This window comes from Papilio machaon, chromosome 21 (genome assembly GCF_912999745.1).
Source record: "Papilio machaon chromosome 21, ilPapMach1.1, whole genome shotgun sequence".
Lineage (NCBI taxonomy): Eukaryota > Metazoa > Arthropoda > Insecta > Lepidoptera > Papilionidae > Papilio > Papilio machaon.
Window position 1 is genome coordinate 2,126,498 of NC_060006.1, and position 17,711 is coordinate 2,144,208.

At 33.6% G+C, this 17,711-nt stretch overlaps 3 protein-coding genes across 3 annotated transcripts; all 3 read right to left on the reverse strand.

The window, feature by feature from the left end:
- Positions 1–3,267: 3,267 nt before the first annotated feature.
- LOC106718577 lies at positions 3,268–9,548 on the reverse strand. The gene is made up of 11 exons (XM_045683324.1): positions 9,467–9,548; positions 9,214–9,322; positions 8,583–8,770; positions 8,261–8,269; positions 8,042–8,220; positions 6,994–7,130; positions 6,560–6,721; positions 6,075–6,265; positions 4,965–5,179; positions 4,099–4,302; positions 3,268–3,534 (listed from the first exon to the last, which is right to left on the reverse strand). Exons 1-11 carry the CDS (start codon positions 9,546–9,548, stop codon positions 3,268–3,270), a joined length of 1,743 nt encoding a protein of 580 aa, XP_045539280.1.
- A 1,118-nt stretch (positions 9,549–10,666) lies between these two features.
- Positions 10,667–11,800, reverse strand: LOC123722208 (leucine-rich repeat extensin-like protein 3). The gene is made up of 4 exons (XM_045683326.1): positions 11,708–11,800; positions 11,396–11,445; positions 11,288–11,319; positions 10,667–11,193 (listed from the first exon to the last, which is right to left on the reverse strand). Exons 1-4 carry the CDS (start codon positions 11,798–11,800, stop codon positions 10,667–10,669), a joined length of 702 nt encoding a protein of 233 aa, XP_045539282.1.
- A 3,101-nt stretch (positions 11,801–14,901) lies between these two features.
- Positions 14,902–16,014, reverse strand: LOC106718578. Its single transcript, XM_014512721.2, has 3 exons — positions 15,833–16,014; positions 15,615–15,683; positions 14,902–15,408 (listed from the first exon to the last, which is right to left on the reverse strand). Exons 1-3 carry the CDS (start codon positions 15,869–15,871, stop codon positions 14,902–14,904), a joined length of 615 nt encoding a protein of 204 aa, XP_014368207.2. The 5' UTR covers positions 15,872–16,014.
- Between the last annotated feature and the right edge of the window lie 1,697 nt (positions 16,015–17,711).

Here is a 17,711-nt window from a genome sequence, read left to right on the forward strand (position 1 = left end):
CTTACAGGTGGCGCTGGGTTCTGAGTTTCGTATAGTGAATTATAATTGTTATAAGTGTATGGATCAACATAATGTACATGATTGTACTCTTCATTTGTTGAGATATCTTCCATAGATAGTGAAGTCATATTCGATTCTGTATCGTTATCTGAAAGTTTGAAAGAATGTATCGGACATGTATAGTTCTCATGTTTTCTATTTTGTAGGCATTCTGAACTGTTATTTGCTAGTGTATCTTGAGTGCAGTTTTTCAAATCACAAGCGTCTTTCAAAATTGATGTTAGTTCTCTAGCTTGTTCATTTGCGGCGATGGCTAATTCTGATAGTATTTCAGTGTCAGGAGTAAATTCGATACCGTATTTATCAGCGATCTCTTGGGCTGACATCATCTTTTCTATAGCTATGTTTTGATATTCGTTGTTAGACTTGATGTGTTTTAGAAGTCTCCAAACTAATTTAGTGCTATCCATAGGTGTATCTATAGATCTTTTCTTTCTATTACTATCTTCAGTATCATTACTGGTGATACTTAACGCATATGTTAGGAGGTTTGCCATTTCACTTTGTATCGCATTTGTTATTGATGTTGCCATTTCTTTTATTTCTTCTAATTGTTCTTCTGGAGATTTATCAGAATTGACAACTTGTGCCATTGATGCTGTCGATGATGTTGGGAATAAATCTATATCAGGTACGAAGAATGTGTCTGCCCAATCTTCTTTTATTTCCTGTGAATTCACTTCTTTTGGATATATTTCTGTTATATTTTCATGTTCATCTATATCTATATCAGCATAAATTAAAGTACCCTGGAAAAAGAAAACATGGTTATTTCTGGAAAATGTTTCGAAGACCTGTTCTGTTCAAATTCTATTAGAATTTCTCTTCATATGTATATTAAATATTTTACATATTTACCTGTACCAATAATAATAAAATATAGTGAAAGGGCGTCATGTTGAACACAATGTGATGATCTTTTTTTCGTTGGTATGCTTTATATATTAAATTATCACTTAATTAAGTAACAATTTGGTTAATATGGTAATTGTGATAAGTAAAGTTTGATAGAATTCTTGCTTCAGTTGAAAGTTGAGTAATATTACTACATAAAATAATAAAGTAACGTAATTATTGTAGACTTTTACTATTTAATATTTATTTTATAAACAGTTAACAATTTAACAATACCACATTATAGGGTTCTTTGTGAAGCAAGCGTTCCTTTTTAGCCGACTTCAAAAAGAAGGAGGTTATCAATTCGACTGTATTTTTTCTAATGGTCGGTCATGTAATTCCTCTCGCCTTGAATTTCCTTGGACGCCGATGATCATGTCCCAAACCTACGCTGTGATCGAATATCTAGATAGGTACATGAGTATATTCAATTATTTCTTCGCATTACCCTGAACGATTTTACACTTTTTCTTAAAAAAAATTATCTGCAAAGGCTTCTAGTTTTAAACAAAGTAAATGCAAAGGACTCTTATAATTTATAATAAACTAGATTTTTTTTGTTAGCTTTTAACTGGAAAGGTTATGGATTGACATCCATATTTGTTCAATCCAGTATTTCAAATTAAATAACTCATCTTATATATAAAATTTCCATGTCACAATGCTAGTTACCGTACTCCTCCGAAACAGCTTGACCGATTTCTATGAATTTGCACATTCAGAAGGTCTGAGAATCGGCTACTATCTATTTTACATACCCCTATTAAGTTTTTTTTAACTGCCCCCAGTCGGAGTCGCGGGCGACAGCTAGTATTTTATATAATGTGATAAAATAATGCAATGACAAAAATGGGATTCAAACAAACAACCATAAAGTTAATAAGTTAATAATTTATTTTATAAAAATTAAACATACTGTGGCGATATCGGTATCAATTCAGAATATCTAGGATACTGCGGGTGTGGTGCGGGATATGGAGAAGGTGGTTGTGGTGGAGACTGGTAAGTTGGTGGCTGAGGATATTCTGGTGCTGCGAAATGTGGCTGAGGATATGACTTGTAAGGCCAGTGTGAATATGTAACAGGTGCTGGTTCAAGATACCCAGGGTATGGAGTGGATGGGTAAGGAGGGGTTGGGTAAGGATAGGGAGGTGTATATGGTACACGTGGTGGTACAGGTGGTGGATACTGAATGGGTATATACGCATGAGTAGGTGTTCTATAATGGGCTACTGGGACTGGATATTCGGGTGGCGATTCTTGTGGTGGGTAATATGGAGTGGGTATAGTCGGTGGTGCGGGATATGGTGGTAAAGGCGGGGGGTACGCAAAAGGTGGTGGCGATGGCGATACGTATATAACTTGTGGCGATGGTGGCATAACTGGTAAGTAGGCTGGCGAGTAATATTGTGAATCGTATGAAGCTGTATATTCGTTCCCATTGGTTGATTCTGAACTTTGACTCTCTGAGCTTGTTGACTTTGGTTTTGGTAGTAAAGCTAAAAAAGAATTGCAAGGTTTGTTTTATTTACTTACAGGAAAAGACATTTTTAAATAGATAACAAATGAAGTAGCTTTACGATTTGATAAGAGGAAAGTAAACTTACATGATGAGTAAAGTGCTTCAAGCATTTGGTTCATTCTTTCGTGAAGCGAACTCATCTGAAATTAAAAAAAAATTATTCAACTACACTTTTTTTCGGACAGTACACATTAAGACTTCTGCAGCTTATATCGTTTGATCCATTAAGTAGCACTTTGACACTATAATCATTACGGCTAAATAGTTTAAAAGCAGAAAAAAAAAACTTACCTGGGTCTGTTGCAGTTTCTGACATGGCGTTGTTGGCGTCGCATAGGTCAGACCTAAGCTGAGAGCACTCAATTTTATTATTAATACTAGCATTTTTTTCAGACCTATGTAACTTTACGACTGACTACTCCATATCTTTCAAAACATTAGACCTCTGCATCCTCTCACTACTGATATTTAAAGCAAATGATTCACGTGATAATATAAGAACGTGATGAGATAAAAAAGGAATAGAGATTTGTTAAGATAAGATATATATTGATAATAATTAATTAATTGATAAGGACCGTTGATGATGCGTGAGGATAACTAAATTAGTTAATCTTATGAGCACAAAAACAAGCATAATAACGCTTAAGGAAAATACTCAATTTGTGGTTAATAAGTTTCTATTAAACAAACTAGATGTCGCTATAAATATACGTGGTGTTTTGTGTAACTCAAGCATAGCTATATTATTCTACGAGACAATAATTAAGTTAAAGACACAGGTTAAATTATACGTCTTTAAGTTTAGCAAAAATTATCTCTATGCCTAATATAAATAAGGACAAAGCAGTCCCCAGCACAGAGAGTGCTAGCAATGGCGCAATATCACCAAACTTCACTCGTTCAGCTAGTAACGCAGTTCTGCAAGGTGGCGGTTGAAGTCTCAGGTTTGATACTAGACGTTTAGCTAGACCTACTTCTGTCACCCAGCCACCTTTAGATCGGAGATATTCCAACCATTGCCCGCGTTTTGTTGTCGTCACCCATGTCACGGACTAAAAAGAGAAAACAAATGAATTGAAACAAATTTTATTTTTCTGAATAAAGGTAAAAATAAATGATAACTCGAAGAAATACTCTACTTCATCACTATTTGATACTTTGAGTCTTTTATATAAATAAAGTAATAAAAATAGTTATAATTATTTCTCTAAAAATTACAATTTTCTGTCTCGCATTTTGTAACATTAGAAACTTTCTATGTTTTCTCTAACGCCTACACATTTATAACCGCAAATATTTAACAATAATCGTACTAATATTATAAATGCAAATGTTTAGATGGATGGATGGATGGTTGTTTGGAGGTATCTCCGAAGCGGCTCAACGGATCTTGACGACATTTAGCATAAATGTAGAGCATAGTTTGGAAGAACACATAGGTTACTTATCAAGTTTTTTTAATGGTGCGCGGACGAAGTTATTGTTGTCAGCTAGTATTTTCATAGTTGAGAACCAACATAACATGCAAAGATAAGCTACTACATCAAATCTTCAGGAGTCCAAATGTGAAAACTCTACTTCAAGTTAAATGTGTCTGTTAGTCATGTTACCTTTACCTCAGGTATAGTATCCACATACTGCAGTTTACAAAGCTGGTCGTCAGTGAATGTCTTCAGGTGTGGGTATAGTTGGTTGTACTCTGTGTGGTAGGCGGTATATCCTCTCCTGATGAGGTCCACACCTCGCTCCATGTCCACGTAGAAACGTGATGTAAGCTTCTTATTCTTTAAATACTCTAATTCGTCCCAATTGGTTTCCACCTGGTTATATTGTATAATTTAATTCAATGGTAATAAGAAATTATAACGGACCTGTATCTAAATAATTTTGCCTTTATAAGATTGTTATCATAGGTTTATTTAAACATAAAACTTTCAGAAATAAATCTACAAACAATAAAAGACATTGTTCCATCCATAAACATTATCTTACTAATATTATAAATGCGAAAGTTTAGATGGATGGATAGATGTTTGTTAGAAGGTGTCTTTATAACGGCTGCATTGGTCTCGCTGAAAATTGACATAGATGTACAACATCGCCTGGAAAAACACACAGACAACTAATTAAGTCTATTCTTAATCCGGACGGTGCGGTGTCGCGTGCGATAGCTAGTATTGCATAATTTCTTATTTCCTTTAAATTCGACTATGTAATGCTTTTCGCAATCGCATGACCAAATAATCCTAAACAATTAAAAAAGAATTCAAATTTTTACCAAATCTCTCTAACAACTTGATGAAAAATTGTTAAAACTTTTTTTACTCATGTAGGACAACTGTTTTTATGGAATTGGTGTTAACAGTCACTTAGAGTTTCTTGGTGTTGATTTCTCATTATGAATCTACACTGAGATTCTCTCTCTGAGTGATAATTAAACAACTTTAATGTCTGAAATAAAGGTAAAAAAACACCAACTTACATCAAACATCAAATACCGCATATAATCATAATCTTCCGACGCGATCGCGTATTTGGAGTCGGCCAGCGCTCGTAGCGAGTCCGGCCCACTGCGTCCAGTGCTCATCAGATCTGACACTATAGCTGATGTGTAATACGCGTGGATCAACATTGAAAATACAGACACGACCACGAATGTCCATCTTCCTGATGCACCCTCGGGGACTGCGCTTGCGTCTGACGGAGAAACATTTTAAAAGAATAACAAATTACAGCAGTTCTTTTATGGTTTTAATTACAGGATAGTAAACTGCGAGTGAAGTGAAAAAGTAAGCAAATGGCCCAATAATATTATTGCTAAAGACATCTACATTAAGTTGAAATGAAGATGTGTTAGTAACGCTTAGAAAACATTTAAGGGATAGAAGAGGGAATGTGCAGAAAAAGGATTTTTCCCTCTCTTATTCATCCCATTTCTTGCGCCATCCACATTCCTTTTCCTATCCATTTATTATAAGAAAATAGTTTTTGAAACATTTTGCCATATTAACTTACATAATATTAATTGTTTTATGCTGAGTAATCGAGTGCTTGATTACTTTTATTTCGCAATGCTCACGTATTGCATGTCTGACGAACGATTTTTTATTTCGGAGAAATACAAATCATAACAATGTAATCTTCCTTAGTGACGGATTAATGACTCGTGCAGTAATTATTAATGTACAGTAATAAAGGCTCTTTATACACGAGGCGACGTAAATCTTGGAAACCTGGCGAGTTCAGTCGCTAAGCGACTTACGCAATACAATGTTAGAGACGTTCGTACACAGCGCGCGTTGAGGACATTTCTATATGTCATCGTTAAAGCCAGTCGCTCGCAACTTGTTTGTTAAGATAGTAGTCAGAAAATTAAAAAAAACTGCGATTTTCAAGATGGCGGAGTAAATTTATACAGTTGACATGTAGTCGCTATTCCTGTACTGGACGTAATAAACGATACGCGTCGACGATTCGACGTTGTGAAGGGAGCGTAGAAATGCGGTTTTCGGGACGCAACCGTACAATAATAGTTTCGAAGATTTACGTTATCTTGTTTACGAAGGGTCTTAGATCGAATAATAGACCACACCTTGTTGTAAATACGTAGCCAGTACAGCCATAAAGGCTCCTTCTTTCTCAACTGGCTTCATGGCAGTCACCCTCTGTGCTAGAGTCATAAGTAGCACGAAGCCAAAGCATGTCCACCAAACAGCAGCAGTGAATGGTACTACAAACATATTACTGCTGCTCTCACGCTCCGATAGATATGTGAAACCAACGCTGAAACATCAACCAGTCCCTTGAGAAAAGTTATTATGATAGTTTTATTTATAACAAGCTGTCGCCCACGATTCCGTCTGCGCGGAATTAAAAAAGAAACACAATATGTAGCCTATGTTCTACATCTGTGTCAAATTTGGTCAAGATCCGTTGAGCTGTTCCGGAGATATCTTCAAACAAACATCCATTCATCCATCCATCTAAACATTAGCATTTATAATATTAGTAAGATGAAAAAGAAATTACTTAATGAAACTTATTATAGTAAGGAATTAAGAAAGAAAATATTAGCACCGAAAAGGCCATATAGGTAGGGCGTAGTCTAGGCGAGTGATCCTATTTGGCAGGATCCGCAGCACTCCGCCGCCGAGGTCCGCACTGCCGTATGACAGCATTAGTAACATGCTGCTGTTGTGGATCTCGGTACTCCATAGCTCCGTCGGGTATAACACGTCTCTGACAAATATTAGCTTCAGTCGTTAATTTAACCTACTATGTTACCCCTACTGGTACTGGTCGGTCAAAAATGGCTTGCCACGAGGCGGAGATATCGTTGAGGGCGCATTTCGACCCAACGAGATGAATTTGCTACTTCGAAGGTGTTAAAAAAACTATAACAGGGGAAAAATACGAATAAAAAACTTCAAATTTTAAAATCGTTTAGTTTAATCGATTCGTATTCGAGTCGTAATAAAAATAATTAAAAAAAACATTTTATATTAACTAACTTAGCATTAAGTGCTTCGATGAGTAGTAGAGATGCTGCGTATGCGCAGCGAACACCTGAGTCATGTTCTGGCATTGATACATCTAATAAGTAATCCTTGAATGTACCATTGTACCAGTCTGCCGAGTATTGTCCTAACTGTAACAATCAATGTATATAAGTTTAAATTAGATTAATAAAGAGAAGAAAAAAATACAGTGAAACCTGGTTAAGTGAGACATCAAGGGACCTGAAATGTCGTTTCACTTATAGAGGTATTCCACTTACCCAGTGTCTCACATATACAGGTATAAATAAATATCTGTCTCATTTACAGAGGGTTCCATTAATAGAGGTGAGAATACAGGTTATTTCAGTTATACACGTGCGATCATTAAATAAAATAACGTTCAAAATTTGTACTTACGTACTTGGAATTACGTGTGAAATTTGTGGGTAGAATAAGAATGAGTAAACAAACAATGTTATCTCAGTTACAGAGGTTTATGCATATAAAATTTACTCGCTGTCTCAGTTATAGAGGTAACTATGATGATAAATCGAAAGAACAAATCCCAGATATAGAGGTTTACCTCGTCCCACTAACAGAGGTAATTCAGTGCCAAAGTGTTGGGACCTCAGCATAAGTTCCAGTTATGGAGGTTTCTCACTTATCCAGGTCCCACTTAACCAAGTTTCACTGTAATTACAATAGTTTGAAGGAGGCATCTCGTTTGCTCTCATATTATCATACGAAAGAGAACAAAGATATTAAAATACAATGAGAAAAAGAGAGGACATGAAACATACAATACTAAACGTTGGTATACAATAATAAATGCCCAATTAATTACATCCCATAGAATAACCCGCAACTCCGTCTTTGGATTTAATAAAAAAAATTAATTAGTAATCTTTGTGTTCTTCAAGACTGTGTTCTACATCTACACGCAATTTCATCAAGATTTATGCTGCTGTTATGGAGGTACCATGAATCTAAACATTCGCATTTATAATATTTCGAGTAGTAAGATTGTCAGAAATTCCAGTGATTAAAAGTAGATACTTACGGGAGTAGCAATTCTAAGAGGATACTGTTTCAAGTCTAAACGGCGTAGTATTCTCTCTCGTCCGTGTGTTATTTGTATTCCCGTTGGATTCCAATAAGCCCAAACATTTGTGGCCACACCATCACGAGGGTGGATATAAACATCGTCATAGAAAGTCTGCGAGAGAACTGTAGCGGTTGCTGTAACATTTCGATTATTTTATTTATTGTAACGTCTTACTGTTGATTTCTGAGACCAAAATCTCTATATAAAAATTAAAATCAGATCCCTAGTTTTTAAAATAGAATCTAACATTTTCTGTTTCCATTTAGTCTAGATAACAATTTACATGTTTTAAATCTATTTTAAAGAAGAAGAAAAAGAAAGAAAGTACCAATAACTTTCTTCTTATTAAATTCAAACGTTACCATTTAATTAAATTGTTTAAACTTTCGTGAGACATCATAATTAATTAATTAAGAAACGGCTTAACTCACGTTTTGACGGACGGCCACCGGACGATCAAAACGTGAGTTAAGCCGTTTCTTAATTAATTAGTTACCATTTAAGTTTGTGATATTTTCAATTTTTTCATTACGTAGTAGCACCACATCCGCATCGTATCGAGCATTGTAAATGAATTGTGGTATTTCGTTTACGATCACCCATTTATACCATTGAGAAAAATGTTTTGGTCGAAGCTGAGAACAAGCAAACATCATTAATATAAAGTTTAATTTTCTTACAATCCTTGATATCACAATTGTCAATTGTTGATGCAACAAATGCCTAAAATTCCTTCGAAAAAAGCCAAGGCTAGTTGCTATATTAACGACGATCGGGTCAAGAAAGTAATATTTTTAACATATTTCTTTCTTTTATTTTTTTTATTATGATACTATAATTCGCCCTCAATTCCGCCCGCGCGGAATTAAAAATAAACGCAATAAGTAGCCTATGTTTTGTTCCAGATTACGTTCTATATCTGTGCCAAATTGCACCAAGATCCGTTGAATCGTTCCGGAGATACCTTCAAACAAACATCCATCCATCTAAACATTCGCATTTATAATATTAATAAGACAAGTAAGATTAAAGTAAGACTAGTAAGAAAGATAGCCTTTCTTTTACTTTCTTCCCTTAAACAGGTAATACATACCTGTTTTGAATAGTTTTGTGAACTTGGTATGTACAATATGCCATAGAAACGATTATTGTTTTCTTGATCTAAGAGGAACGTATTGCAAGTAAATATCACCATCATACCGTAACTGGAGAATTGTTTCATAAAATTAACACGATCTGTGAAAATTATCAAATATTTATAACATAATTGAAGACCTAATTTAAAATCCATAGTTTTTCAACTCAGTATTATTTATCTAGAATGTAGAAAGTTACCATTTAATGCTAACTTAGATAAATTAAATAACACTTTAAACTCACCAATTGCTGACCAACAAGTCAAAACTATGATACCTCCAACTAGTTTGAATTTAAATAAATCTACAATAGCAGGGACTAACATAGACAGATTCATATTTTTAGCTGACTTCAAAAAGAAGGAGATTATCAATTTGACTGTATTTTTTTTATTAGAAAAATTTTAAGCCCAAGTCTACTCAAAATTAAAATCTATTAGAAAGTACTTATTCTAGAAATGATTTCTTAAGACTTGAATAGACTAGATATAAACTAGGTACCATTTAGAATACTAATTTGATAGATTCAAATAATGAATACGCTATGCAATAATATTGGGTTTTAACGAAAATGGCGAGACATTGTTATTTGAATTTCGTATGAATAATAAATTAAATGATAGGTTTACAATGCAGTTGTATTTTCAAGTAAATTGTAGAGGTTGTGTTGTTAGAGATATTAAATTATTAAATACAGTAAACTGTAGTTGATTGTAGATATTCCTTTTAGCTAGAAATCAAATGATTTATAACAATATGGAGGTTTTTTAATGCTAGTCATTTTAATTCCCAGTTTCCTTTTGAATAAAATTAGACTATCTTACTAATATTCTAAACTAGCTTTTACCCGCGACTCCGTCCGCGCGGAATAAAAAATAGAAAACGGGGTAAAAATTATCCTATGTCCGTTTCCTGGTTCTAAGCTACGTGCCCACCAATTTTCAGTCAAATCGATTCAGCCGTTCTTGAGTTATAAATAGTGTAACTAACACGACTTTCTTTTATATATATATAGATGAAAAAGTTTAGATGGATGGGTGGATGTTTGTTAGAAGGTATCTCCAGAACGGCTGTATGGATCTCGATGAAATTTGTAATTTTGAAGAAGACACGTGTAGACGGAGTTGCGAGCGACAGCTAGTTAATAAATAATATAAAAATAGTTTTTATTCATAGGAAATTTCTTGTTGGACGAATTAATATTCATCATTTTAGAAACACTTATTAAAGACCAAAAAATTAATCGACACGATTACATTCTTGGAATTTCTTTTGTTCTTTTTCAAACGAAAAAAATCATTCATTCCAATTAAATAAAAAAATACTTATATTTTAATACTTTATTAATACATTCTTCTTTAAATTAATAAATAATAAATCTAAAAAATTAATTGAAATGTACAAAATAAATCTGAGTACAAATGCATCAGATAATTTCGATTAATCATAAATAATGACAACTGCATTTAGGTAATTCAATAGGTTTTGGTTCCAAAGTCACAGGCACGGGAGGTGGTACCATGAACGCTGTCATGGGCAACCCCGGAGGTGGAGGCGGGCAGCATGAGCATGGTGGAGGTGCGGGAGGTACTAGGGATATCACTAGAGGCGCCGGCGCAGGTGGTGGCAGGCACAATGGTGCGGGTGGAGGAGGTAGGAACATAGGCGCGGGAGGTGGAGGTGGGAGCATTATCGGAGGTGGAGGTGCTGAGAATATGAATGGTGAAGGAGGTGCGGGGAGTATCATTGGTGGTTGTGGAAGACACAGCTGCTGAGGCAACGGCGGGGGAGCTGATAGTACGATGGGTGGTAGCGATGGCAGAGCGGGTGGTGGCAGTGGCAGGACCATGGGGGGTGGTGGTGGTGGTGGCAGGCATCCTGGTGGTGGGCCCGCAGGCATGAGGACTAGAGTCGGGGGCGGAGGCGGTGGCGGGCCTGCACCACATTTACTACAGTGTCCTTCTTTCTTTTCTGAAAATTTTATAATTTAATACATTTTTAGCCGAAGATAAATTAACTATTGGTGTTGATGATGTAAATTGAATATAAATTAATAAAAACTTACCTAATTTAGCAGCAAGAAGTGGTTTTAGTAATCTGAAATGAACAAATATTATAAATTTTAATTAACCTCATAATTATCTTGAAAATGTGTTATATGAAAAATACTTACGAAGCGAGAACCCCCTTTTTGCATTCCTTCATTTCTTTCAGCGCCTCTAACTGTAAGAATAAAATGTGATGACAATTAATTACATATTCTTTTTTTTAATAAGAATAAAATAGAAGATTTAAATCGTTTGAAAAATACAATCTGAGGTGTTAAATGTATTTGAAAAATCAACTTATGCAATTGACAATTGTTCCAAAGCAAACAATAAGACATAAATAAACTTATTCTTAAATATAATACTTATTTAAAAAGCTAATCTGATATCGTTTTAATAATACGTTAGTTAAACAGCTGAGCAGTTTATTTACGTACCAAACATATTCCTTTATCACTGCAAGCTTTTACATAAATCGAAGTTAATAAAATAACTGTTACTGAAGACCAAAACAGTTTTCGAACCTTCATTTCAACTCTTTGAGAGTGAAAAAATTATTATGCATTAAAAAAAATGTTCATACGTATATATGTACCGGCTAAAGATATTTCGTACATAAATGATATTGCATGATAAATTATGTAGTAATTAAAAAAAATAGTTTTCTACAAGCAAAGATTGTACGTGATGATCATTTAATTTAACGATATTTCTTATCGTGATATCATTGCTAACAATTTTAAGATGTTATGTAATTATTCAATAAAATGTTAAATTGTTTTAATTATTTCACAATAATATTATGATTAGTCATTCCAACTATTTCACTAAAATTTTATTATTACTTTCTATTATTTATAGGTTAAAAATGCTCATTTATTTTCACTATTTACCGTACTTCGATTTACAGGCAAGTAATCCAGTCCTATTTAGCCATTTATTTTTATACATCGACAGGCTATAGACCGTGGTATTTTATGTGTATTTGATTTTCGCCATTTTGGTGCTGACGGTAGCGGTTGCCAGCGGTGTTTAGTTGGGAATTGTATCGTCATCCCTTTCAGACTCATTAGATAAACAGTGACAACATTCATACATCTCGCTTGTATATTGCTTGTCAATGTCACGGTTGCATATTTTATAATATTGGTAGTATTGTTAATAATTGTATTGTTTGAATTTTTATCGTAATACGTTTTATGATTGCAATTGTTTTCTTTATACGTGATCAATCAGATGCTAAAGATAAAGGTTGCATTGTTATTACGAAAAACCTTAGGTTATAAGATGCCTTGTAACTTCTTATGGATTTAAAACGTTACCTTTAAAAATACAAGATGGCGGCATACACAGTACAAACAATAAGATGTATTATAATTTTCTCCTTTATTTATGTAAGTTTTTAATTCTTAATTAAAATGATACCGAGAAAAATACTTAAGATGAAAAATGTTAACCATTTGCTTGATAGTCGAAAGTAAATATTCAAATATGCTTTAATTAATATAGGAACGCCATTAGTATAATGTTTAAGGGTACAGACTCTCGATCACGCGGTCATTGTTTCGAATCCACAACACCACGGATAAACATCAATGTCTAATTGTTTAGATGACCAACTTTATCAATTATTTAATTATATATGTCGTTTATTTCAGGTTCAACTAAGTCATGGATTGTACTACGAATCGATGTTATCAAAAACTTGCATGCGTCGTTTACCTTTTAGATTAAAAAGGGATTCGATCAAAGAAGCTAAAGTGTGCCCATTGAAAAGTTTAGAATTAAACTCAAGAATGTCTTCTAGAAATACCCAGCAAGTAAGAAAAAGAAGATCTTTATTGTTACCTGGATTACCTCTGTTACCTTTGTTACTTCCTCCTATAATACCAAAATTACCTCTTCTTCCATTACCAATATTACCTCCCCCTTTACTTACATTACCGAAATTAAAAAAACCTTTAAAACCATTGAAGGTCCCAATATTAGGTAAAAGGTCAGTGTTTAAAGTCGGCTCGAAATTAAAACCGATTAAAGTTCCCAGATTAGATTTGAAAGCGGGAAAAAGAAGAATATTAAATCATCTAACTAAATTAAAAAGGAAAGGTTCTCTGTCTACTGCTGAATATTTACGATTCAGAAAGCTTTTATTAAGATAAAAATAATTGGAAAGCTACAATAGCCCCGAGTGTAGGATTGCCAGGTCGCCAAACCTACTAGCCGAACAGACCAGCCAGTTTGGCCGGACATTTGGGTAGAAAGGTCGGTCACCCTATATTATTTAGTATTTTGTCTCAGTATTAATAGGTACACTCTCGTTTGGGAAATGTGAAAAACCTAACAAAGCTGGAAAACCGTTTATTTTGGCCGGACACGTAATCAAAAAGCCTACCTATGTCCGGCTTTATCTGGACCCCTGGCAACGCTACCCGAGTGACATAGACTATGTTTGTTACTAGATTTCTTTATTCCGCGCAGACGAAGTATCGGGCAATTGCTACTTCGATCTTAAAATTATTTATTTAATGGATAAGTTTTAAATTAAATAAAGTGGTACTATTAATTTTATTTATTAAATGAAAGTGTCGTGTGTGAAGTGTTTTTTTTTCAAATTAATAACCTTTGAATGTAATCAATTTGTTGTTTTAAAAATGTCGATTGTGACTAAATTTTATGACTAGCTTTTACCCGCGTCTCCGTCCGCGCGGAATAAAAAAAATGCACACAAGATAAAAAAGTTCCTATGTCTGTCTCCTAGTTCTAAGCTACCTCCTCATCAATTTTCAGCTAAATCAGTTCGACCGATCTTGAGTTATTAATAGTGTAACTAACACGACTTTCTTTTATATATCTAGATAGAAGAGAGCTGCTACGAGTATATATGCTTCTATAATTTATTATGTCCATTCCATTTTTTTGTTTTTAATATTTTGTTTAAATAAAAAAATGTGATTTAAGTTTGGTTGATAAGCCTTAAAATTGAATTTAAAATAGTTTAAATATGTGCAAAAGTCTGAACTTGCTAGCAATTAAGCCTAACATAAAATAATAAAAAACGTAATTACAATTCCTTATCAATTTCCAGTCTTAGGCCCGTTTTTCACTGCCCTCTCCAGGCTACATCTGTCTTCTATTTCTATTGCAGTTGTAGTCATACCAATGGAAATGTCAAATTCATGTTTGCACTAATCGCGCCAGTGGAAAACAAGTCTTATACTTCATATTTATCGTAGATAAATGTTATTTGATTAAAAAATACATTTGTTCTAAAGGTTATAAGGTCTTATGTTAAATTATGCAAATTGACTAAATACTTTTAACATTAAGTCCATTGTTTTTGTTATGTAGCGTTAAAAAAACATCTAATCTTCGATTCACTATGTGTTCTACAAGTTATAGTGAAAACAAAGAAATACTAAATGACTTTACGTAAAAAATACTGAAAACTAGAACAAGGAAGCGATTGTAAAAAAAGAAAACAAAATAAAACTTACTAAAGTATATATTTATTATTCATAGATTAGAACAAACAGTCTTAAATAACATTAAATTTAAATAATCTACGATAAAGATATAATAAGGAATCAAGTCTTAAAATTTTTTTTTCTAGTTAAAGTATCAAATTGTTTAGTTAATCACCAAACGTCTTAGACAATTTTTCGACTACAATTCGAGTTCTATCTGAAAGATACTGATCTATCTGTCCCAACACTTTAACAACGTGCAGTAACTTCTGTACTCCTTTTTTGAACTTTTCCATTCTCTCCGCGCTAGATTCCTCTTGAATGTTAACCTTCAATGACTTAAACGGCATTGCTGCACCTATAGATGGCGCTGATCCTAATTTGCGAGTAACTGGTTTTAATTTTGGTACGTTTATCTTCGGTATACCCAATTTGGATGTTCTTAATTTATTTAAACCTAAATTAGGTATGAAACCTTTAGGTGGTGATATGGCTATTGGTGATTGGGAGTCAGCATGGCCAACCATATCATAATCCTGTGAGCTAGGAAGAAATCTTCCGTCTTTCACCGCTTTGGGAATAGCTCTTTGTATCATTGCACAAAAGGAATCGACGTCAAAGTGCGAACTGCTAAAGGCTTCTGCTGAAGAAGAGCTTACCATTGGGAAGAAATTCTGAAAGTTTAAAATAGATTAAAAATAAAAAATTAATTAGATAAAAAATATTTAATTTACGACAAAACTTTTTTCAACTTAAATATTTTTTATGTTTTTTTTTATTTTATTTAATTCAGTAGTTGTGTTTATGTTATACTAACTTGATTACTTTTTTAATTTTGTATGATTTGTTATTTTTATTTTAATTATTAATGACTACTTACCTCTTCATCAGAACTACAGTCGATCGTCAAACGCATTGGTGGTGGAGCACATTTGCAAAATTGTTCTATCTGGAACAAATATAACGGTTAATAAGACATACAAAAAGTGACTATGTATACAAGTAATTAGGTACAAATAAGAATGATCATATTTAAAAATTCAAATTAAGAACAATAATTTACAAATTATTAAAAATTAAAAATTATTTGATACCGACCGCAAATAAAAGCGCGATAATGAACACGTATCGAGACATGGCCGCTTCAGACGACGCATTGTTTGTTATTAATTTCGATCACCAAATTGTCACGTATCGATATGAATCGATTTTACAGAATCAGCACATCCCGCACGACCCAATTCATAATCGAAACATTATTCGAATCCACAGAAATCACATTGGCCTTATCTTCTAAACGTGATCATCGTCTTTTTATTTTTTAATTATCTTTTTTTCTTTCGATAATGCATTGGCTGTCAAACGGCTGTTGTGCTGCCAGTATCCTTTTCTATTTCATCGTGAGGTTTTATTTCGAAAATGAAATTAAGAAAACAAATAGTCTGTTTAGTTTTCCTGCTGATCATTGCTTCAATTGTAGAGGTATTTATTTAAATGTATTTAAACGTTTCTCATACTTCTGCCGACAAAAAAAAGTTCAATGATATGTAGCTATCTCTGTTTTTCAAACCGAACAGGAGGGAGGACAATATAATTTCGTACAGTTGGTGAAAACTTTAATAATTTAACCCTACCTTTTACATTTTTAGTGATTTATATCGTCCATTGATTCCTTCTTATTTCTTCAGGGAAGTCTGCTAGTCCGACGGTCGCTGTTAAGACCGAACGGGATGGAACCATGCTACACATGTAGAGCGGAGGATAAGCCCTGGTCTCACACATTGTTGCAATTTTGCGGCAAACTGAAGGACATGATGACGCGTGCTGTCAACGCAATCGCCTCTACAACTAGGATACAGAAAATCGATTAATTCGACACATCCGACACGATGAAAAGAGTTACATTTCGTAAAGGATCTCTTAATAGGTAACTCTTTTCGTTGGATAGGTCGAAATCTGTGTTTTCTTACTGCCGCACACAGTCTTTAAGTGATAACTAGTCTATATTAAGCTGTCTATACTATTAAATTATTCAAATATGGATAGTGTTTCGCAACCGTGTAGCGGTAAAAAGCAATTTTGTCATAAATTTATTTCTGTGCTCATTCGCTCGGGCGCTTTTTTAACGCCGCGTTAAAAATCTGCATTAGCGACTCTCGAACGGGGAACGAAATTTAAAATGCTGCAAACCCAACGATTGTAGTGTTATAAACACCCCGCCAATTTTAAAAGTGATGTCGTATGAACAGATAGAAATACATTTGTTCATTGAACGCTTTTTTAACGCGCGATAAAAAACGCTCGTGCGAATGAGAGTTAACTTGATATTATGTTAGTGTTTTAAAATTACATATTTAGTATTAAGTTTTTTACCTAATACATTTTATATTTAAATTTTACTTGGAAATTTTATTGCCCTGTAAAATGTGAAATGTTGAGTTTCACAGCGTACAGGGCAAAGTTAAAATATTTATGTGGCATAATTTCTTTTAATAAAGAATTATGAATATTAATAACGGTGTGTTATTTTTACTTATAAAAAATTAACACTATCTCAGTATTTTGCATTGAGAATAAGAGGGATGGAAGTTGGTGGACCAATGGCACGCGCGGCATTAATTGACACGTGATCAATCTTTTCGGCCCAAGCCCGATCATAAAATCAATTTTACATTACAAAAGAAGCGTAAAGTTTGTACTCATTAAATGAAAAGAAAAATACTAATATCAAACAGTACAAAAAATTTGATATGTCGACTAAAAAGCAATTATAATCCTATACTAAAATTATAACTAATATTATAAATGCGAATTTTTAGATGGATGGATGTTTGTTTAAAGGTATCTATAATAATAATAATAATAATAAACTCATTTAATCTCATCGTTTAATCATTTTATCTCCGTAACAGCTAAACAGATCTTGATGAAATTTAGCACAGATGTAGAACATAGTCTGGAAAAATACATAGGCATA